Genomic DNA, 23,652 nt, shown 5'->3' on the forward strand with positions numbered 1-23,652 from the left:
GTTTTTTAACACCCCACCGAGGGTTTGTGCTCTGTGAAGGCTGCCTAGAGTAATTGTAAAGCATTTTGATTTTGTTGCACTTTGTGTTTTTGACCTAAATTAAGGCAAAATGTTGCAGATTCCTTCAGCCTTGAGGCAGAGGCGCCTTGTGGGATTGTATTTGTATGCTTGAATAATGTTTTAGCATACTTCAAAACATACTATTATTCATGAAAGTAAATTTGCTCCAGCCGATGGCTTTTGCTCTACATGGCCCCTAACCTGACATAGTGTAAATTTCTGTTATTCTTTTCACTCTTCGACGTGGTAACGTCTTCATCCCTAATTGTCTTTATCATAGACATTCCTCTGCTGCCCTCCATCTCCTCTCTGAGTGGTACTGATGACGAGGAACCTGGAGGTCCTTTCACTGTCCACTGGCTCAACAACAAAGAGCTTCATTTCACATTAGCTATGGAAGTCTTCCTGCAGCAGCTCCGAAGCAGCCTGGAGCAACAGAGCGAATGCTCCAATGAAGGTACGGAAACTATTTGGATCAGACATTAACACATGAAGGAGCGTGCATATGAAGCTGAAAAAACACTTAGACTCTGACTTGTGTTCTGTCTTCCAAAGTGATTCTCATTTACATATAGGCTCTATAATTTGCTTTCTCTTCCAGAACCTGAAGATGAGGATGATTTTGATGAAGAAGATAATGAAAGCAGGCCCAAGGACCCCCAAGAACCCGAGGCTATGGAGCTCCCTCTGGCCGCCGTGAAGCACCAGGTGGACTTGCTGTTGGAGGAGTGGAATAAAGGGGCCGACATGTTGTTCAGCATCCATCCCATGGACGGCTCTCTGCTAGTGTGGCATGTGGACTGGTTAGATGAATACCAGCCAGGCATGTTCAGGCAGACTCAGGTACGTTCACTGTTGATGGGGTTTATCTTTATATTAAATGTATGTTGATTTCTTAATGAACATAATCCCCAACCTTTTACCTGTTTACAAAATGTGTGCCTTTCTTTTTCTTTATTTGTGTGGCCCCACTTCAAAGGCTGCTAAAGAAATACACAGAAACACAAGTGTTATGAAGTGAAACTACAGTAATGTAATTGTTGTCTTATCTTTTTATTTGTATAATTTATAGTTTAATTCACAATGCACATTAATTTACCACAATTATTATAATAATATTCTATATTGAATACAGGTCAAGCAAGTAGCATATTCTGTTCAGACCATGTGGGATATGCTGAGCGTTCTTTAGACACGTCTGCAGCACATTCTGATTCTGTGTCTCTTTTGGGGTTTTACCTCAGTTTGCATCACACAGCCTCTTGCTTGTTTATAGTCTGCTCTGTGCGTTGTCAACCAGCACACCAGCAAAAAGTTTGCAGGGCTGGAGTGGAGATGCATGCACAACAGAAAAGCCCACATTCCTGCTTGGTAGAAGGCTGTTTTGAACAGAAGGACTTGAATAATAACAGGTTTTTGGATACACCCAAATATAGAAACTTTTCAAGTAGGTGTTTGAAAAAATGAAGAGAGGCCGTCTTCGCACACTCTTTCTTGGACTTGCGTCATTACATTTATTGATTTTTAAGTCTGCATGTAAACAGCCATATCAGTGAGTTATTCATTTTTATAAGACATGTAAACAGCTTTGTATGAAGTAGCAATGTTGTCTTTTTCAGACAGAGGGGGAAACGGGACATTTTGTGCACATAAACATTGTCACCATAAACTAAGCAGACTTTCTCTCTAGCAACTTATTTGTATTCACAATTTCAAGAACTGCTTTTTAGGGAGAGAATAAATGTATCATCTCAATGAGGTTGTGAATCAATTTAGTAGCTGTAATGGTCTGGCTCCTTTTCTAATGGCTTCTCATCCAGCCGTTCACACAATTTTATTCTAATTATGTCTGACTTCAGAATCAAATTCAAAGGCTCCTTGATGCATTTCTATTAGGATTGAAAAACTGAGAACCTTATAACTTGGCAGTTAGTCAATCAGGCGAGGTAGCTTAAAGAATCCCAAGTTTAATTGGCATTCAGGTTGATAAGGCCTGGCTGCTTTAATTAGACAAAGCAGGCAGGATCATGGTATAATTGACAGCATGAGTGCTGCTGAGCATAATTCTTTTTACTTATTAGAAGGGGGAACTGAAGAAGGATGTCTTCTGAGACTCTCCATCGCTGTCTCTTTATTTCAGAGTGATTTTTCTATCTGTGACATATCCGCAGCAACATGTTAACTTCAGCTGTTTCATAGCGTATGCTTATTTAAAGCTGAAATAGAACAACTGGATTGACAGAGCCTTTCTTATCACCAACTCAAGACTGTGTCAGATTCATCGCTATCCTGTCTGTCTTTCTCTCTCAGGTGTCGTTTGTGTCTCGTATCCCCGTAGCGTTCCCTACAGGAGATGCAATCTCCCTCAGCCACAGTGTGGTTATGTATGCCTGCAACAAGAATGTGGATCTGGCCATCCAACATGGCAGACAGCGACCGCCTGGGAGCACATTGCCTCAAACCAAATCCGCTCTAATAAGCTACGGAGGTCATGGAAAAGCTGCGCCCAGCAGCAGTCTTCGTCTAAGCATTTTCACCCCCAATGTCCTCATGATCTCCAAACATGCTGATGGCTCTCTGAACCAGTGGGCAGTCAGCTTCTCGGAGGACTCCGCTTTCTCCACCGTGCTCAGCGTCTCTCACAAGTCACGGTACTGTGGCCATCGCTTCCACCTCAATGACCTGGCCTGTCACTCAGTCCTCCCTCTCCTCCTCACCACCTCACACCACAACGCCTTGAGGACACCGGATGTAGACAGCATCCTGGCTCCCCCAGACGCCCGCTCCTCTGGTTTCCCTCACTCTACATCACTGCCCCATCGCTCAAGGTCCAGCCGGGGTTCCCTGGGTGTGGTATCCCAGGATCCCAATGCCATCTACAGTGAGCTGATTTTGTGGAGAGTGGACCCTGTAGGCCCGCTGTCTTTGTCCGGCGGAGTCTCTGAGCTTGCTCGGATTAATTCTCTCCATGCGTCGGCCTTTGCTAATGTAGCCTGGCTGCCCACGCTCATTCCCAGCAGCTGTTTAGGTGAGCAGTTTTGAGACCTTTATTTTCTGTTGCTTTAAAGTTTGTCCTTCCTTTTGTTTTCCAAAATAATTGCAACTTTGGTCATTAGAATGAAACAAATGCAATTATAGTTTGCTGCATAACCAACCATGAACAAATGAGACTAGAATTCAGACAGAAAATCCTCATACATTGAATTGAAACGTTTGAAACAACTTATGCCTTCTCCATTGCTGCCATAGCATGCTACACAGCTTCATTTCATTTTCTTCCCTCTCTTAAGGTGCGTACTGTAACTCTCCCAGCGCTTGCTTTGTTGCAAGTGACGGCCACTCACTCCGGCTGTACCAGGCTGTTATTGAGGCAAAGAAGCTGCTGAGTGAGCTCTCCAATCCTGAGATATCGGTAAGTCACCAAATAAGATTCCAAACAAATGCAACGGGGGGACAGTCAGCACTGCAATATCTTTATTTAATACACACTGACAACACTTTAAAAGCTTCAACACTTAAACAGCAATTATAAATAGTGTCTTTCTTTGCTTGAGCTCATTGTGTTACAGTTTCATCAATGTAATTATACATCATACGTTTTTCATCTTCTGAACCACAATTTACACATAGTTTATTTTGTAACAGTGTACAGTGAAAGTGCTCAAGTAATGTGGAATTTGTGCTGTTTTTCCACTTCAGAAATATGTTGGAGAAGTGTTCAACATCATCAGTCAGCAATCTACAGCAAAACCCGGGTGTATTATAGAGCTGGATGCCATCACTGGATTTGTGAGTACACATGAATACCAAGAGAAATGTAGTTTATTTTACCTCTCTGGTCACGACCTGTGTAACACTGTTACTTCTCCCCTGAAATAGAGGATAAATATACTGTATGCGTAAATCCATAGTTCAATTGTAGCATTTGTGTTATGAAACATTTTGCAGTAGAGTCTTTGTGAAAGGTCAACCATGATAAAAACAAAGACGGGTGCAGAGCAAACCTTCTCACCCCCTCAGGCTGTTTTTTTCCCCGTGCACGTGTGTGCACTTGTGTGTTTTTTGTGTTAACACAACTTGTGTCGGGGTGTCTGCGTATTGGCTGCACAGCAGATGAAGCATGTTGTTAAGTGTCTGCAGCGGATGGAGTTTGATAATAGCTGCTGTTGTTCTCTGCAGCAGGGGAAGGAGACCCAGCTCCTACATGTATTTGAGGAGGATCTGATCCTCGGCAGTGAGAGAACGGAGAGCACACAGGAAACTCCTGATTCTCCTCACAATGGTAAAGTAGCTAACACAGTGTTTTAATATCAAACATTTGCACTACAATCAAGCACATTGATGGTGGCCCTGTTCATTAATATTCTCTGTGTGTTTCCCTGCAGCCTCCAGCGAGTCGGCCTTCTCAGCACGTTTTTTCCTCGTGGTGGTTGAATTGACCCCAACAGGTCGCTCGTTCCTCCACATGTGGCATCTCCATCTTGCTGCTCTACCTGTCACCATGGGTGCGTACTTTAAATAATAGCCTTCACAGGAAGTAGGAGCATTTTTAGTTTACAGCCACGATTGCTTCACAACAAGCACGTTTCACAAACCAACAAATAAGTTCAGAAATTCATTGTTTTATATGAAATGCAGAAAAAGTAATTGTTTTGGACAGTGCTCTGGAAATAGTGTGTAAACTAAATGTACTAGTATGGAAGTCCATCTGCCAGAATATATATTTATGGAGTCAAGTTGGAGTTAAAATGCAAATGAGGACGTGTGTGTGTCTGTCACGAGGACGTGTGTCTGTCACCAAACAGTTTATGAAAATTTGGTTTTTCTTCCTGTTTATGTCCCCGCAGACAAGAGCACGTCAGAAACTGACGCGACACCGGCTTCTCCTTTGAACAGCTCTCAGTTCAGCTTTGACATGTTCAGTTCTCCAGTAACTCAGAAGAGTAAACCCTGCACTTCCAACCTGCAGAGTGCCTGTCGCCTCAGTCTCACAACACACAGGCTATACAGCCAAGAGATGGCTCTGCCTGAAGGAGTCGAAGCAATCAGTGTTACACCCTCAGCAGGTACAACAAGGACAATCGCAGACATGTGACACGAGTCTTTGAACTGTCTCTGGTAGTGAGATACAGGAGACAAATATCACAGCTTTGAGGACAGTGCATAGTCAACCAGGGACGACAAAGAATGTATGATAAAGGGCAATACTGATATGGCGGCAGTAGGAGTAATTGTTGCAGCGATAAAAATGACATTTCTTTTTGCACAGATTTGTGCTAACAGGATTAAAATGGGGTCACCAGTGCCAGAATACCAGTCAGAAATCAGGGAACTGATAAAGACACACGTACAGACACCAGTATAGAGCAAATGTTGTTGCCATGGGAGCAACAGAAATGGTCCTTTACTTAGAAAATTAATGAAAACATTTATTTAAATAACCTATAGAGGAATGGAGAGACGAGGATTTCATTGTTGACCAAGAATGAGAAATTGAAACTGTAATAGACAGAAATGTTTTTAACCCTATTCTGCTGAAATTATGATCAATGATTTATAACACTGTATTTTTTCGTCTATTGTCAACTCCCCACTTACTAGGTCACCTGAGCTCATCTTGTTCTCTACCTGCCGGCCGTGTGCCTTACCTCCTTGCTACTTCCTGTTCTGACGGAACTGTTCGCTTCTGGAGATGTAATGTGAGTGCGACTAAGCCTTCCGCTACAGACAACTTGATGTACCAGTGGGAGGAGTGGCCCCTGCTGGTGGAGGAGAGGCTTCCCAGCAGCAGCGCGGTGAGCGTGCACGGCCGCCCGACAGAGGTCAGCTGCTGTCACACGGGACAGATTGCAGTTGCTTACAGGCAGACGCCAAGCACACCTCTGAACTCAACGCCTCATCTGAGCTCTCACGGACTGTTGACTTCTCCTCCCACCCTGGCTTCTTCCCCTTATATGCACTATAATAACACCACATCCATCACCCGCCTGACCCCTACCCTGACTGTACAGCGTAGCCCAAATCTCACTCCAAGCCCCAACCCAGCAAACACCAGAGAGCCGTTGTTCCACATCAGCATCTTCCAGTGTGAGTCCACAGGTGGTTCGCAGTGGATTCTGGAGCAGACCATAGTCCTGGACGGCACAGACGGTATCAGTAATAGCACAAGTGGAAGTAACAATGCACCGGGTAACACAGACTTCTCTATACCTAACGAGCACTGTCCTGGCTCTTCTAGTAAGAGCCTGGTTCATTTGGACTGGGTCTCTCAAGAGAATGGGTCACATGTTCTCACTGTTGGTATTGGGACAAAGATTTATATGTATGGTCGTCTCTCTGGGAAGCCTCCGGAACTCGGCCTGTCGCCTGACACCAGTAGAGACCAGAGATCGTCCCGCCTGGTTCTGCTTCGTTCAGTCGATCTGGTCTCCTCTGTCGAAGGCTCCTTACCCATTCCAGTCTCCCTCTCCTGGGTACGAGATGGCATCTTGGTAGTGGGCATGGACTGTGAGATGCACGTGTACTCCCAGTGGCAGCCACCAGCACCACCCAAGCCCAACATCACAACAGCCCAGGACACAGACATCAGCAGCAGCGTCTCCTCCATAATCTCAGCCGTCAGACAGAGCCAGGAGGACGCGCTCAGCCCCGGGGCCCCCATGTCTTCTCTGGCCCCTCCCAAAAAGGCGCTGACCAGATCGATGATGAGCCTGGCTCAGAAACTCAGTGGGAAGAAAACAGCTTATGACCTGCCTGTAGAGATGGAAGATTCGGGGCTTTTCGAAGCAGCTCACCAACTCTTTCCCACACTGCCCCAGTACCATCCCGTCCAGCTACTTGAGCTCATGGACCTAGGGAAGGTACGTTACAGAAATTACTAAATTAATTTAAACACTTGTAAATATATTTTTGTCTTCATTTGTCTTTATTCAGGCACTTGATATAATTAAATAATGTTTGAGATTCTAGTAAAGCAGCATATTCCAGAAAATTTCGTTTGATTGCTTGTCAAAAAAACTAATAACTTCTTGCTTGTTTAAAATCTTTATGTGTAACATTTGTCTGTCTGAAGGTATACCGGGCCAAAGCCATCCTCTCCCACCTGGTCAAATGCATCGCTGGAGAAATTGTGGCGCTCAAAGACAGTACCACCAATCCAGAGAAACGATTGCGCTCTCGAACCATCAGCGCAGGAGGCAGCACAGCAAGAGACAGCAAGATGTTCAGCAAAGCAGAGAACTCCACCCCCAACTATACAGAGATAAGCTCCATCCCTCCCCTTCCTTTGTACGCACTGCTGGCAGCTGATGAGGATACATTAACAAAACCTGGTGAGTATACAGTACAACACATGATATTATAATAATAATAATGTTAAGTGATGACATAAGCATCTATGCTGGCAGTGCCCACAACCTCAATTTCAAACGCTTCTCACAGACTCTTACTGCTGCTAAGTTACAAAACTTGTCAGGCCGCTTGGCAGTGACCGTTAAGTCTGTTTTAAATTGCTCTGTATGCATAAAGTAATAATCTCAAAGATTTTTATTTAAATAAATGTCTGTTAAGTCACTATCTCTCACCGAATGAGGTAACACAATGGTGATTGAGCCTATGGCCCACTGATGAAAGCCTTTGCATTTGTAGTATTACAGACTGGGTGTCTGGTGCAACTTTCACAGATAAAATCACAAGCGGCGCCCCGTTAGTGACGCGTTTTCCATCACCCAGCAGTGGTTGGTCTGCCAGAGAGGGTAGGCGGAGCTAAGCGGCTTCTTTTACGCTCTCTGCAAGTGTTGCGAGTTAACAGTAATCTACTTTGGCAGAACAAACAAAGAAAAGATGGATGACTACAGATACAACTTAAAAAATAAGTGAAAATCCAAAGAAAAAGAAACAAATTGGACGCTCAGATGAAGCAAACAGTCTAAAACGGGAGGCGATTTTTTCATCATCTGATGAAGACTTCCCTCTTTAGGTAATTACATCCCTGAACATAAAGTTAGAGCCGACTTCACACTACTTTTTAAAAGCAAAAAACACAATTAGAAATTCTGTTGGAAAAAACTTCAAACGTGTGTTTTTGCTTTGCGATCTTGGAACATACTGACCTGATAAGACTGCACTTGTTGATGGCAACTAAATTAAATCTGGGAATCTTGTGATTAATTCTCCTGTGTTCATTTGAGAAGGGTGAAAATGGAAGCTTTTCAGAGTATGTTAAGTCTGAAAGACAAATAAAAAGTTGTGTTATAAAACAATATTTACTCTTAAAAAAGCAACTACCAATTTATTCATTGTAGACCAATTTTCTTTTCATTCAGGCTTCCTTTGTTGTGTCTGTGGGGATAAAAACTGAGAACTAAAGCCAAAACATGTTCAGAGTGAAAACATTTCCTGCTCTGTGGCATTTTAATTAAACCTGCTGTCTTCTCAGCAGGAGGCGACTTTTCTGCACGTCTCTTATGAAACGCATGTCTGTAATTTAGCTCGGTCTTGTGCTCCCTTTCAGATAAAGTGGGCAGTGTGAGCGGAGATAGTGGGCACGGTTCCAGTCACACTGATGCTTACGACGAGCTCTTTCAAACGCCCAGCATGGCGGACCTGGACCCTCTCGACGATCAAGAGGAAGCCGGGAACAAGGTCGGCTTCCTTTGACTTATGCTGCGTCCACTCTCCTTTTTAGAAATTCCCTTTTAACAGAGATGTTTTTTGTCTTTTGTTATTTCCATTTGTAGTTTAGTCATGCACAGATGTGCTTGTTAAGTTTATTTTAAGATTTGTTGCTGCCTTGGAAGAGTCAGTCGAAGCCCTGGATGGCCATAAGTAATGCATCAAAATCTCCCCTTGTGTTTGCTTAGCCTGTTTTTGTGTTTTTGTTTTTGTATCCAGCCTCTCTCTGTCTTATCTCAGGATTTACAAACTATACAATTATTCTTACAGACTGCCCTCTGTCTTGTTCCCTCTCTGTAGGTCATTGACCTCTCCCAGTACAGTCCAACATACTTTGGTCCAGAGCATGCACAGGTTCTCTCCAGTCACCTTCTTCATTCCAGCTTGCCAGGTTTAACCAGTATGGAGCAAATGTCTCTGATGGCGCTGGCGGACACCATCGCCACCACAAGCACAGACCTCAAGGACAGCCAGGGCACGAGCAAAGGTCAAATAAAGGCCACTTTAAATGAACAGAAGTGCAGTAGAGAAGTGTTTTATTACGCAAGTATGTTCTAAGTATGTTCTGAAATAGAGCTGTCCTTCATTTATCAGGTGGAGAGACACTGGACGAGTGTGGTCTGAAGTTCTTGCTGGCCGTCAGACTCCACACCTTCCTCTCTACCTCTCTGCCTCCAGCACACAGAGTACAGCTGCTACGACAAGGTACAGTGGAATAGTTTTCTGACCAGCATGCTGAAAAAATAGAGCAAGAAAAGCAAAACAACAGTGGGGAAGTTGGGCAACTATTAGGAACTTTTGACAAAAAAATTAGGCTTGCTAAGTGTTAACACTCTTTTCTGTCAAAAGGTCTTAAAATATTTTTTCCTTATGTGATCTTGCAAGACTTTGTGTAAGTTTGCAGCTCACTGCCTCAGGAGCTGTCTCCCTGCACTCTTTAAGTACAGCTCCAGTGCCCACGTAGGTATCAGAGCCGTCAATCCAAAGTTTCTCACAGCCTGAAAAAGAGTTGGTTGCTGATATTACTGCTCAACTGTACATTTTTACAGTTCATGTCGAATAAGTGGAAGAGGCATTTAAACATCCTTCACTTTTGCAGTACAGTTGCCCTTTAGCAAGGCGTCTAATCTATATCTGCTACAACACAACCTCAGTTTTAGTTATCTTGTTAAATGCGTAAAGAGATGGCCACACCGTGTTTATTGTAGCTATTGAAGCTGAACATTCCCATTTTTCACGTTCCCTTTTTTTCCCCTCTGCAGGTCTGTCGACGTGTCATTATGCCTGGGCCTTCCACTCTGAAGCAGAGGAGGAACTGCTGAACATGCTGCCTGCCCTGCACAAGGGAGAGCCCACCTGGCCCGAGCTGCGTTCCATGGGTGTAGGCTGGTGGCTGCGCAGCACCAACAAGCTACGCAGGTGTATCGAGAAGGTGAAGAGACTAATTACATACATTTATTTATCATTATGAATTAAGGTTTGTGTGTTTTAAATATTAGAAAATCACCCAGTGCCAGTTTTTCTGAAATATAATGTCTGATTTAGGGTGCTTTCAAACCTAGAGTCCGATAGTTTGATCCGAATCAAAGGCCAAATTGTTACAGTGTTTCATTTTGCCTCGAGTTTGGTTTGTACTCACACGGCAGATTTTACCAGCAGACCAAAAATTTAGGTGCATGATGAAACTGCTCTCTGATGGTCCTACTTTTAAGTCCATTGATGTTATCACCTGAATCGAACCGGACCGTGGTTTGTTTAGAAACAGACCGAGTCATGTCTTTTCTGGTGGGCCATGGTCCGGGGGTTTGGTCTGCACCAGAGTTCTAATGCGTGTTCTCACCTGACCAAACAAACCGGACTTTCCGAGTAAAGTCAGAAAGTCCGGAGCAAAGCTGTCAGGTGTGAAAGCACCCTTAAAGTACGATTTGGCAGATTGTGCCGTCAGTAGTAATTCAGTGTAAAATTGGAGCTAGATATTAAATGAAACGGCCAGTACCTCTGTGGAGTTTTCAGTTTGAAAACATGTTAAATATTGTCTTTTTATGATTACGTGTGCACAAGTGCCTTCCTAAATATTTCAAAATACAGTTGAAAGTCAACCAAACTACAGTATTTTACTACTATGATATACATCAAGCAAACATGTCAAGCATCTTACTGCTAGCTTCTCTATTGTGAGAATTTGCTGCCTTTTCACAGAATATCTTTGTGTTTTGAACTTGGTTGGTGTGCCATAGTTTGTATCAGGATTGTCAGATTTTTTCTTCTCACAGACCTTTAATCAGTTTAAGGTGCCATAATGTAATAAAAAAAATCTGCTCATAATAGTTTTAAGGGTTGGCCGTTAGTTAGCCCTGTGTCCTTCATATTAATAGCTTTATTTATAACATGAAGTGCTGTCAGGTAGGTAAAAGTGAAATTTTGCTGAGGTTATAAAACCCAGCACTTTAACAAAGTTTAAGCTATCCCCTGAAATGACCCGTGATGCTTGAACTTGTTCTCTGGATGAGACTGTATAGACTGAGGAGGCGTGAGCTGAATGTATTGTTTGCATTATTTCGTCAGGTTGCCCGGGCTTCATTACAGAAGAACAACGATCCTCTGGATGCAGCTATATTTTACCTCGCAATGAAAAAGAAGGCGGTGGTCTGGGGATTGTACAGGTAGGAGAAGCTGACTGACTGAGACTTGCATATGAAATAAAAGTGCTCTCGCAGTCAGATCACCTCCGTTAAACAAGATGAGCTCTGTCAGACTACAGAAGACCTATGACACCAGCATTTGTCGCTGCTGAATTCACAATGTCTGTCTCTACAGGTCCCAGAAGAATGCCAAAATGACAGACTTTTTCCGCAACAACTTCAGTGAGGACCGGTGGAGGAAAGCGGCTCTGAAAAATGCCTTCTCTCTGTTGGGGAAGCAGCGGTTCCAGCATTCTGCAGCCTTCTTCCTTCTAGCCGGCTCCCTGAAGGACGCTGTTGAGGCAAGTGCAAAATAGACACGACACATTGTTTACAAAAAGCACTTCTTCCAAGTGCCACTTGCCAGCCAGCTAAATCTCATTTTGAAACCTTGCTTTCAGTAGTCATTTGCTGCTCATATCCATTTACAAAATGTCTGAAGTATTGTAATTTAACAGTGATTCATAGTCAAGGGCAGCGTTTGAAAATGTAGTAAAAAGCAGAGAAAGCGCAGTCACAGAAAGAGACCTCGCTGTCGGTGTCTCTGTTGTGTGTGGCATCCTTTTTATTATTCGAACAGCTCAATACTTTCCCAACAGAGGTGTCTTTGTCGAGAGCTTTTAGCACAATGCACTGAAGAATTATTGATGCTGGCGGTTGACTCTTGGGTGATGCTTCCTTTTCCACCGTTTTGTGAGACTTTTCAATAGCTTGTTGTCACATTCATAAACCAGCCGCAGCGCACTCTCGTTGACGCTTGTAAATGGGGTCGCTACCTACAACCTTTTTATTTAATGAAAACATATCAGCATAATTTTTAATTGTTTGTCACCTATCATATATTTATGTTTTTCTGTAGGTAGTTTCAATGATTTATGAGTTCGTATTTCTACCTTTTAAAAAGTACTGCTCTTTATTTTGTTGCGAGCATATCAAGGGCTGCTCCCGGTCATCTTGTTTGCTTAACCTTTTACTCATCAAAGTGATAGTCCCCCGAGCAATGAGTCACAATTTTTAATCTGCGTGAGTAAGTGGAGCCTCTCTGAGCACTTTATGGAAATGAGTGTGACCCAGGCAACGGGCTATCATTGACTTTGCTTACTCCTCCTTGCTCTCATTGAAATGCACCTCGTACCCTGCCAGTTGGGAACAACAACCCATTTACCTGTTTCTCTGTGCACAGCCGTTTATTTTTTGCATTTTCTGTCTCCTCTAATCCCATTAAGTCCTGGGGCAATAGCTCAGAAACGTTTTTTAAATGAAAACTGACTGTTTTCATCTGTTTAATTTCCTCCTCCAGGTGTGCATAGAGAAAATGCAGGACCTGCAGCTGGCCCTGGTGATCTCCAGATTGTACGAGTCTGAGTTTGAGACTGCATCGACCTACAAGAAGATCCTCCAGAGACATGTGCTGGGACAAGACAAACAGGTGCACAGCCTCTGAAAAATACTATTTATATTGTGAAAAATGCCACTTTTAATCGAATCAGACTCTCCAGCATTTTGATCAGTACAGAAAGCACCAGGAGTCATTGTAATTCTGGGTGTGTTTCAGATTCCAGCCCACCAGGACCCGTTCCTGCGGAGCCTTGCTCACTGGGTCCTGGAGGACTACAGCAGAGCCTTGGACACACTGCTCGAGCAGCCGGCTCACAGCACCCGCTCTGGGTCCACAGAGACCAAATGTGACACTGGTAGGCCTGCGGTGCTCTTTATGCGTATCTTTTTCCTTTAAATGACCCCAATGCAAGCGTGAAATTGAGATGATGGCAGCACATGCTAGAATTTCATCATCACCCTTCATTGCTTGGTTGTCATTTTACAAATTGTGTACGAATGAGGGCACATGCATAGATTATTGTAGTGAATAATACATATGTGAAAACGTAATCAACTTTATTATTTTAACTAATTAATATACAGAACCAGAAAAAGGTTTTTCTCCTATTTATAGGTTTGTGTTTGAGTAAAATACACTTTGGCTTTTATTGTTTGCAACATTTCTCCAAACTTCCAATTATAATTTTCTCATTTCGGTCTTTTATTTGCAGAAAATGACGCCTGGTTAAGATCACAAAAAGATGCAAAAAACAAAAGATGATTTTCAAACTCAAATAAAGCAAAGAAAACAAGCTCATGCTTATTTTCAAACAACAGAATACAAATGTCTGTCAAATCAATGTTTGGTGTTATAACCGGTTAATTACAGCGTCCATGCATCTTGGCATGCTCTCCACCAGTCTGTCACATTGCTGCTGGGTGACTTGGAGCAGCTCTGCTTTGTTCGATGGCTTGTGATCCATCTTCCTCTTGATCACATTCAGGAGGTTTTCAATGGGGTCCTGACATGTGGAGAGAGATGCTGATTTAAGGAACATTTGGAGTGTGTCTCTTAATTTTTCCTGGAGCTGTATGTGCCGGTATTTTGATTACTTTAAGTGTGTAATACTTTGCATTGACAAATATTAGTTATATTTTTTCAAAACTAGGCGTATTTTGATTTTAGACACTCACCGGCCACTTCATTAGGTATGCCTGTACAATCTAATGCAATTCAATACAACAGCACTGCCATGGATTCTGCTTTATGAAGTTTAGTTTTTGTTGACTCTTGTTTTGTTGAGAGTCAGAAGTGTGTAAATTTAATCATGTTTATTACTGAGGCCATAGTGAAAGGTGTTGTTGAGCTGAACTAAACTGAGACGTGTCTCAAATTTTTTGTCCTCCCTATTTACATACACGAGGGGCCAGAGTACTAGAAACACCTCTGAATATAATGCAGCTCAGTACAGCCCCAACACCAATTATGACCTTGATGCTGAAATATCATTGAATTAACACCTCTACGACAGCTTAGAAAAAAGCCTGTACATTACAGGCAACATGAAAGCAAATCTTATGGCTGAGCTGTATCGGATTAGATTTTTTAGGTGTATCTAATGAAGTGGCCGGTGGGTGTTGATTTGGTAAATGTCGTTAACTGACTGCCTCTGTGTTTTCTTCATCATTTTTATTGTGGGTTATACCACATTTTAAACTCGCCCAAAGAAAATGTGCATCATTAGAAATTATATTTATAAATAAAGAAGGTCAGAATCTGAAGGGAGTACATTTAAAAGTAAGTTTGACTATGTATTTGTATTAGTTATGGACTGTTTGGTCAGAAGTCTTTAAAATATCCCAAATTGTTCACTTTGAGGACACAGCCGGACCGTCAACTACAGTAGCATTTAAAACCAGGGGGCTACAATAAAAGTAGTGCTTTAGATTATAATTTAGCACTGAGCGGTGAAATCCTCCACTTTCTCAGAATGTCTCAGCTTTGCGACTATTTTTGGTCCTTTAAGTATGTCAAATTGCGCAAGTAAAAGCAGCCTACGTGAGACACAGAGACGGTTAAACTGAAGGAAATATGCAAGGCTTTCCTTATGAATAGATGAACTGAACTTGGTATGAACCTCACTTTGACTTATCCCTGTGCTACATGTGTTTCACAAATGGGGTTCTCAAAGCACATTTGATATGCTTACAGGGAAAAATCGCTGCTAATTCTTATGCTTCATAAGTTGTATGCTGTCGTGGATGGGTCTTAAATATGAGCTGTCTGGTTCTTTGACAAAGTTAAAACCTGGATGAAAAAGAATGAATTTATTTCATCACCTTTCTGTATTCCATCCCTTCTCACAAAGCTGTCAGTTTTTGAACTTCCAACCCCGCCTTCCACTCACCTTTAGAAAACCACAGAATGCACTCAAGTGCTCACATCGCTGCAGGCTTCAATTTGTCAACAAAGATGCAGTCAGGACAGCCTGAGCTCCATTTCTGTGTCTGATCCAAATGCACGGTTTGTCCGTACAGGTTCTGTGGTCAAAACATTAAAGTGAGCTGTTTTCTCGCCACAGACAGAAATAAATCCAATTTTCTGTCTCTTTATATCTGTGGCAGGTTCACCTCCTGTGTCTACGTGTAACCCTGAGGTTTTCAACTTTTACACCTACCTTCGAACCCACCCGCTCCTCCTTCGCCGGCATTTGGGCTCCTCAGACAAGGCCAAAGTTGGATTAACCGCTGAAGGTCGCAGGGCTGACTCCATTAGCCTGGAGGAGAGAAGGCTGTTTTTCACAGCTGCATATGCACACCTGCAAGCTGGCTGCCCCATGCTCGCACTAGAAGTCCTCTCAAAGATGCCCAAAGTCCGAAAGTATTCAAAACAAACCAACCAGGAGGACACGGGCATCGCTGCTGAACTCAGTGTTGGGAGCAAGAACGGACAAACATCCGACCAGGACTGGTCTAGGACGGCTCTGAACGGCTATGAGTCGGATGGAAACAGCTTATCCAACAGCCAGTCAGATTCAGTGTTAAGCTTCGACTGGAGCCAGCCGTCAGTGACACTTCCAGACGAGCCCCTGGAGCTGAAGTGGGACACTGACAGAGATGATGAAGAAGATGATGAGGATGAAGAAGAAACTAAAAATGATAATGCAGGTAGAACTGCGGACAGCAGCAGTGTGTTTCAGGACACGCAGGAGGCCATGTCGCCCTTAATGGAGACGGTGACTGAAGAGGACAGCGAGGACAGCAATGACTTCCTCACTCCATCTAATGACATCTTGGCCGCCCAGCTGAAGTTTACGGCCTGCTTGAAGATTTTAACCAATGAGCTCCGGACGCTGTCCACAGGGTATGAACTGGATGGAGGGAAGCTACGTTACCAGCTCTATCAATGGTTGGAGAGAGAGGTAACACATATTTTAACACTCAAGTTTTTTTTGTTCAAGTCTCTAATTTCCCATGTAGCAGAACAACACAGCTGAGACACATACATGTTTTCCAGTTTGTGCCAGTATGAAACGTTTTTACAGAACAGATAAGAAAGGTTTGTTGTGCTTTCAAATGGTGTAATCACGAAGTTTGTCCAGCAGAGTGAGCTCCAACTCTGTTGTTTACAATACTCTCAGCACTGTCTGCAGTACATGTAGCAGAGCATCACAGCTGAGCAGCCGTCTCCATTAATGTTAAGCTTTTTGTTTAAGAAAGCCTTCTGACTTCTTTTGCAGTATTGTATCGTTGCAAAATCGCTGGAAAATCTAAACTATATAGCCACTAAAAAATTGTTGAATTTATTCCCTCAAAATAATCATCAAACTTGAAGGTCGCACTTCTGTCGGGCTGTAGTTTAAATATCGTTATAATACCCCTATGAAGCACGGCTGGCTGCCCCTTAGGTTCACTCAATAAATGTTTTATAACTTGCATAACTCCCACACATCTCTCCTGACTTCATGTTCGCTGTTTGAAGATTTTATCTCTCTGCGTGCACTCTGTCAGTGCATATGAACATCATATTGGTAATAACTCCAGTAGTTCTCTCTTGAAAATGTTTGTCATTCCCTGTGAAATCTGTTTGACAATTTTGTGAAATGTTTTGCTTTGACTCCCACGCATGTGAGATAAATTCCTTCTTGACAAGTCGATTTTAAGACGAAGTTCTGTTTTCCCCAGGTGGTGGCTCTGCAGCGTTGCTGCAGCTACAAGCCCTGCCTGCCAGAGCTGTCTGTCCAGGCTGATCCCCATGTTTCTGGATTTGTGGAGGAGGAACAGGTGGGTGTAGATAGCTGGCTGCTTCTATATTTGTCTGATGTTCATGAGGAAAAATCAATGCAACACTTGCTGTAATAAATAATTAAGAAAACACCACAGTGTGTGTCTTGGCATAGTTTGAAAAATGTTGTGTTATTGCAAAGATTGTTGCACCATTTTCCATCGGATGTCCAAAAATGTGAACTTAAAAAATCCTCGACATAAATGGTTCTGTAAATGTTGCTAAATTTTCCCGTCTCAGCAGCGACCTAACTTTACATACAAACCCTTGTACAGAGGAATGACTGTGTATTTATAAGCTACATATTAAAGACCTTTATTTTACCAAATAGCCGACTAATGTGCATTGTTTTAAAGGATAGTTATTTCAAGCACCATGGGGCTTTGGTGTAAACACTAGCCAGCTGGATAATGTTGGCATATTTACAGGTATTGACTGATTTGTCTGTAAAACTAATAAAATATAAATCTCTCTTCAGGCGGGGAGTCCTCGTGGTGGCAGCCAGAGGAGCAGGAGACACTGGCTGCAGAGTAACCAGCCCTTACTGAGGATGTTTCTGAGCTACTGCAGCTTGCACGGCTCACACGGGGGAGGACTGGCCTCTGTGCGCATGGAGCTCATATTGTTGCTTCAAGAGTCTCACCAGGTAATGAATACGTATACAGAAGCACCCTTAAGGCCACTGATAGACAGAGCTTGACAAGTTTCAGTGGCAGCCTAATTAAGCTGCCTCTGTAGCTGCTGCCACTGAGAAACAGAACCAACTGATTTCTTCGTTGCCTGTGAGAGGGATAGAACTGTAAGCATCTTGAAACAAACTGACTGTATTTGACCAAAGAAATATTAATAGAATATGTTTATTTTTGCTAATACACACAGGAAAATAATAACCAACATTGCATGTAAAAACAAGCCAGCAGAGCTGTGGTTTTATTTAACTGATCCCATATTCTCTTTGAAGGGAAGAACACTGAGCAGATATGGGGTAAGGTACGAATCAGAAACGAGCATGACTCCCTCTGAAAGCTTTTCTTAATGCAACCAGATTCCCAAGACACACAGAAACACGCGCACTTACACACAACACACACGCATACGCACAAAGACCTACTTACTGCGCACTGGCGATCGTATGCACACCTCCAGCAATGGGCTGACAGGCTGTGCTGATGCTCCCAGCTCCTGAGGGAGAGCCTGCCTTGGGCTGACTATTAGAAGGTTGAGTCAAATTTTAGGATGTAAACAACCCAGTGTGCCGCCGTAGGGACAACGCGCTTAAATGTTAGCACAGTCGATGGGCACAGGGAGTCCTTTTTACTCTCTTACTTTGATTTTGAAATAACATCATTGCCTGTATGTTATTTTTTAGCTCTTACGAGGACATTCACACGCGCACAGCAAGGCTCATCGTGCTCTCTTAAGTTTGGGATCATGTATGACTCATTATGAGTAAAGTCAAGGCTGTTCAAAGACCAAAGCAGTGACCCTCATTTCCCAGTTTGCTTTGTGAGCTGTCTCTTTTATACTTTAAAAAAATGGATGTGAAATTTGAGTTAACTGCTGTTATTTTTTCTGTTTACTGTGATGTGAGTGCAACATGTTGTAAGGCACGCTATGTGTCCCAGAGAGTCTGAAGAAAAGAAACTCTTAGAGCTTTTGATTAACCGTGTTCTTCATGATAAACATGGTCAAAGCAGTATGTGCATCCTCTAATCACTGACCGCTTCTCCCTGATTTCTCCCCTCAGGATGACTCCATCCAATCAGCAGTGACGCCGAGTTCTCAGCCAACGTCCATCCCTCTTCTCATGGCGTGTACGGCTAACGTAAAGACAGTGGTGGCCAATCCCATCGTCCACCTGACCAACCTTACTCATGACATCCTGCAGACCATCAACGCGTTCGACTCTCCTCCACATCCCGATGTTGTCAACAATGAGGTAAGGCACTCTTTGGTCTTACTATCATTTAAAGGTGCTATATGTAACTTTCAGAAAATCCTCATTCCTAGCGACACGGTCGGCCGTTGAGGGAACTGCAGTCAACCTTCTTGTATGTGCTCACGCGGATACTCGCACGCACACTCGCACGCATGAAAGGCATCCGGGTTTTTGCTGAAGACACACGAAACTGAGCAATCTCGGCAAAGACGTGTTTATTGACCGGTATCATGCTAAGGTTAGCAAACTAGCTCCATCCACTGCATGGATCTGGTATTGTGCTTCATAACCAAACGGCAAATTACTCAATTACCAGCCAGATCAGCCCCGGCAGTCTGCGCGAGTTAGCTGATGTTATCTACTCAACGGTGTTTTGCTATGTTGTCTAACTGGCAAATCGTCTGCGATTGCAGACAAGCTAACATTAACTTGTTGCCAACTTACAGCTGGCTGGCTAACCTTAGCCTAGGCAGGTAATGCAATGATATTGGCTAATAGAAAACAATCGGTAGTTATAAACATTTGCTTTGTTCTGCTACATAATTTACTAAATCAACACCGTTTGTCTTGTTTGTTGTTTGGTAGTCATAATGTTAGCGAGCGCGCTAAGGTTAGCCAACTAGCTCTAACATAAATACACCGCATGACTCCGGCATTGTGCTTCCAAACGGCAAATTACACCGGCGAACCAGGAAATCATCACAAGCATAAGCGAACATTAGCCAGGCAGGCAGGGTGGCTGGAGGGAGCTGGGATGAAGCACTCGTGCTGTGAGAGAAAAAACTCTGCACGCGGGTTTTGTTTCTATGACAACAATAAGTTGTGGGTCTGTTTTGATCCTCAAAAGCAATCGAAGGTCTCAATGATTCGCATGCCCTGCTGATGTTGACTCTAATTTTCCCCCTGACTTCGATCACATTCCTGTTTGGTCAGACGGGCTTCACCAGATAAAGCTTTTTTTGTTTTTTATTCTTGTATGTAGTCTGTGTTGGTGCTGTTGTGGGTGCCGGTCGTTTGTTGGCATTATCCATCTCCATTTCACTGCCTGCGTTGTCTCGTGTTGCACACTGTTGACTGTAGTGGCGTAGAATAAGCTCTCGGCAGAGGTACTCGCGAAACGCACAGATACGTCACATCCTCTTGTTTCCCAGAAAAACCGTCCCGAGTGCTTTACATAAAATCAGCCCACAGGTTGTTGGGGCCAAGGGAGGAATTGGGGAAGGTCTCAATTTATCAGTTCCTCTACTATCCCTTCACACATTGGCAATAAAAAAAATTACATTTGATTGATGAATATTTGTAAAATCTTACATAACATAACACATTTTTGAAGATTGTGTTTTTTTTATCAGCGTAAACAACCAGTGGGGTAAACGGTAGCTCTGTAGGGCCATAGCTTGGGAACTGGAGGGTGGCCGGTTCAAGTCCCGGTCCAGACCAAGCATGGAATTGAGACTAGTCGCTTGAGCAGCGCCGTGTCATTTCCTGGGCACTGCTGAAGTGTCCTTAAGCAAGGCACCGAATCTCCCATGTGCAACCCCCTCACTCTGACATTAATGCATGTCCATAAAGTCCTGTTTGTGCATGCGTGTATTTCGGACGTATGTGTGTGTAGCAGAGTGAAAACACTGAACTTCAGGGATTAGTAAAGTATGTCTTGTTCTGTATCTTTTAAAACAGTGGTTCTCAACTGGTGGGTCGGGACCCAGATGTGGGTCACGGAGCTGTGTGCTTGAAAAAAAAACAGTAGTTGTGGCAAAAAGTCTTTGCTGCGCTTTTATGTTGAAGGAGATGAGTTTCCTATGATGTGCATGCAGTAGCAGTAGTCGAGTTAATTCACACCCTATGTATCCACTGATTGTCCCAGCTACAGTTACATTCTTGAAACTCGATATAGCCCGACAGTAGTTCTGCACTTTGCGTTTATTCTGTTGACAAAAGGCTGTTAACTGAATGAATTGTAGAGTGAATATTTTCCCGTTATGCACTGCTGGTCATTTCGCTTGACTGTTATACTGTTTATACTACTGCACTGTTTATACTGCTGTATTAACAGTGCCTCATGCCTCCTTTCAGATCTATGTCCTGCACACTTTGGCTGCCTCCTTATCAGCCTGCATATATCAGTGTCTGTGTGATGGACACACCCACAGGTAAGTGTCTCACCTGCCTCTCCTGTTACCAATATGTCTAAGCTGTTAACTGGCATGTTGCGGGGACACAAAGCAACGTGACCAGCTGTTTCAAACTGAACTTTAAATACATCACAAAACCTTCTGCTATTTTCAAGCCATCCATTTCCAAACAACGATTTGGGGATCAGGGGGAATAAATCTGTGTAGATCTGAGCCCTGTGTTTGGAAAAATGCTTTTAAGCAGCCTGACTCAAAAAGGTTTGACTTCATAGTGGGAATCTACGGCGCTGCATCTCTCTCAGCAAGCTTCTTGAATTCTTTATATGTCTTCAAGCGATGCTTAACTTTGATACAACTTCCTCATTTTCCAGCACATTCACCTCGACACGATACCATTAACGGCACTAGCCGCTACTGGATTATTCATCTTTTAAGAGTGATTTGACTTCCCTTTTATCAGCATTCAGAACACAAATGCTGGAAAAAATGCCGTTAATTTGTGTCCTCTGGTTTTTATTTGTGTTAGAGGGTTTTAAGACTTATTGGAGCAGAATGATAAGAGATAAGGGGGAAGGGACATGACGACTGGCAACCAAGCATATTTTAAAATGAAAGGGTAATGCACACATACATCTCAAATCAAACTCTACAAATGTAATTTCAAAGTGCAAAATGCTTTTCAACTCGTCTTAGCCTTTGTTTATAGAAATTCATCTTAGCACATGCTTTAGGCTGTTTTTACAAAGCGCTTTTGTGGCGTGATTTGAGACATGAAAAAAAAAAGAAAATATGTTGGAAGTTTGCTAACCGAAAATATGACAGTCACTTGTCTGTTTTGATCGTGCTGAGAATGATTTATGAAGGCTGCGAGGCTGCTGTTTGTCATTCGTCATTCTTATCGTAAATACTTAATTAGACTCTTGGTTTTGACAGATGGGAGGAACATTGTTTATTCATGACGTGTACGTACCATAACACCAAATCACTTTGACAACAACTCAGTAGGATTTAAACTTTGGATGGGTGAAGGACTGAATGTGTGTGGGATTGTGTTTGCTTTTTTTTTGTAATAACTAACTTGGCTTACGGCGGTGCTGCTGTGTGAGGTCCTGTCACCGATCAGCCAGATTGCTTGTTTGATTTCTCTGTATAGAATCCTTTACTTACACTTGACCTGACTGGGACATTACGAGCGAGGGTGCTATGACCTCGGCGATAGAACTGCTTGAATCAGTAAAATTCAAAAAAGGGGTTTTAAAACTCAGACAGAAAACATTCATTACTTTTTCAGAGCTCTCTCTCTCTCTGACCTTTGTGTTTTAAACCTCACACAACTCCAGGCGATGTGGTTAAATGAGCACTTAGTTTTGCATCTTCCTTACGAACAGTATACTTTACACGAGCACACACACACCTATCACATATTGTTAGTCAGCTGAGCAGACTCACCAAATTAGCAAGGCTATTTCTAATTTAACAGCGTCTTTGTTATGGTAATTATGATATAAACTCTCCTGGTGCGTCGCTGCAGAGGTTTGATGAAACGCTGCTTCTGTTTTTTTCCTCTCGAGTGTCTGAGCGACAGAGCGAGCGAAAGACAGGGTGTGAATTTTTTAAGAGATATTTCAGGATGTAGGTTGCAGGAGTGTTTCCACCAAGTTGACAGTATTTTGATACATGACCTGCTCCTTTCTCTCTCTGCTATCACATTAACTTCAGATTAATTCTATTGAAACTTAAAGGCACTAGAGGTATGCAAGAGTAAACTTGGGAGGAAAGCATTAAGACTAAAATGAAAACCGCTCCACCTTCTGAATGGTGTTCCCTTTGACTTTCAATTCTTTTTGATGAGGAGGCAATTGTTTTCTCGACAAAGGTTTAAAGGAGGACTTATTGAGTGTTACAAACTTAATAGACTCTCTGGTGGGTAAAGCATCCCATAGTTTCTTATTGTGAGCATGTGTTGAAAAGCTGCTTGACGTGAGAGTACTGACGCTCTATTCATCGTGAAGTGTTTCTTCACGGTAGCAAACAGAATAGATAGGCAGGTAAGAGATGGAGCCCATTAGTTTTTTATGCATTGACAGAACAAAGTTTGACAGCTGTGCCTCTTACTTCAGAACAAAGATAGAACATTTGAAGTGAAATATTTAGACATTATATATAGACACCATCCAACCCCATTATTCACTTTTTAGTGCCGTGATTTCATGTTTAATGTAAATATTCTGCTCCGTGCCCTCGTACTGACTGACTGCTTGATTTCTATTGTCTGTCGAATCTTCCACAGCCATGTGAACCATTTCACAGGAATCGTGTATCAGAGCGTGTTGCTGTCTCAGAAGCAGCCAGTCAGAACTCTCAGCACGGATGAGTCGGTTCAGCCCAACACTTCCCCTGCACAGTGGCCAGGTAAAAAAGCCAAACCCTACACAGTTTATGCCTGAATTAAAGAAACAAAGCAATTATTTTCTTACTGTATCAGCACTTACAAACTTCCCCGCCGTGTCTGCAGCATTGAGGTCCAACTCAGGATGTAAATTGTTTAAAAGAGGGAGA

At 42.9% G+C, this 23,652-nt stretch overlaps 1 protein-coding gene across 1 annotated transcript in view; it reads left to right on the forward strand.

Moving 5' to 3' along the window:
* Window positions 1–23,652, forward strand: part of LOC138609652 (dmX-like protein 1) — a 58,945-nt gene that overhangs the window by 13,207 nt on the left and 22,086 nt on the right. Inside the window, exons 11-34 of the mRNA XM_069682284.1 lie at window positions 341–517; window positions 662–903; window positions 2,371–3,088; window positions 3,351–3,472; window positions 3,760–3,849; window positions 4,240–4,342; window positions 4,446–4,565; window positions 4,908–5,126; window positions 5,662–6,920; window positions 7,133–7,391; window positions 8,573–8,703; window positions 9,034–9,220; window positions 9,328–9,438; window positions 9,996–10,165; window positions 11,299–11,396; window positions 11,551–11,716; window positions 12,715–12,843; window positions 12,970–13,108; window positions 15,360–16,156; window positions 16,920–17,018; window positions 17,498–17,665; window positions 18,767–18,958; window positions 21,035–21,111; window positions 23,384–23,505. Coding sequence (XP_069538385.1) covers window positions 341–517; window positions 662–903; window positions 2,371–3,088; window positions 3,351–3,472; window positions 3,760–3,849; window positions 4,240–4,342; window positions 4,446–4,565; window positions 4,908–5,126; window positions 5,662–6,920; window positions 7,133–7,391; window positions 8,573–8,703; window positions 9,034–9,220; window positions 9,328–9,438; window positions 9,996–10,165; window positions 11,299–11,396; window positions 11,551–11,716; window positions 12,715–12,843; window positions 12,970–13,108; window positions 15,360–16,156; window positions 16,920–17,018; window positions 17,498–17,665; window positions 18,767–18,958; window positions 21,035–21,111; window positions 23,384–23,505 — 5,895 coding nt within the window. The remainder of the gene's footprint in view (window positions 1–340; window positions 518–661; window positions 904–2,370; window positions 3,089–3,350; window positions 3,473–3,759; window positions 3,850–4,239; window positions 4,343–4,445; window positions 4,566–4,907; window positions 5,127–5,661; window positions 6,921–7,132; window positions 7,392–8,572; window positions 8,704–9,033; window positions 9,221–9,327; window positions 9,439–9,995; window positions 10,166–11,298; window positions 11,397–11,550; window positions 11,717–12,714; window positions 12,844–12,969; window positions 13,109–15,359; window positions 16,157–16,919; window positions 17,019–17,497; window positions 17,666–18,766; window positions 18,959–21,034; window positions 21,112–23,383; window positions 23,506–23,652) is intronic.

The sequence above is a fragment of the Semicossyphus pulcher genome, unplaced genomic scaffold (genome assembly GCF_022749685.1).
Source record: "Semicossyphus pulcher isolate SPU_LCO1_2020_fin unplaced genomic scaffold, fSemPul1.0.p SCAF_6, whole genome shotgun sequence".
Taxonomy (NCBI): domain Eukaryota; kingdom Metazoa; phylum Chordata; class Actinopteri; order Labriformes; family Labridae; genus Semicossyphus; species Semicossyphus pulcher.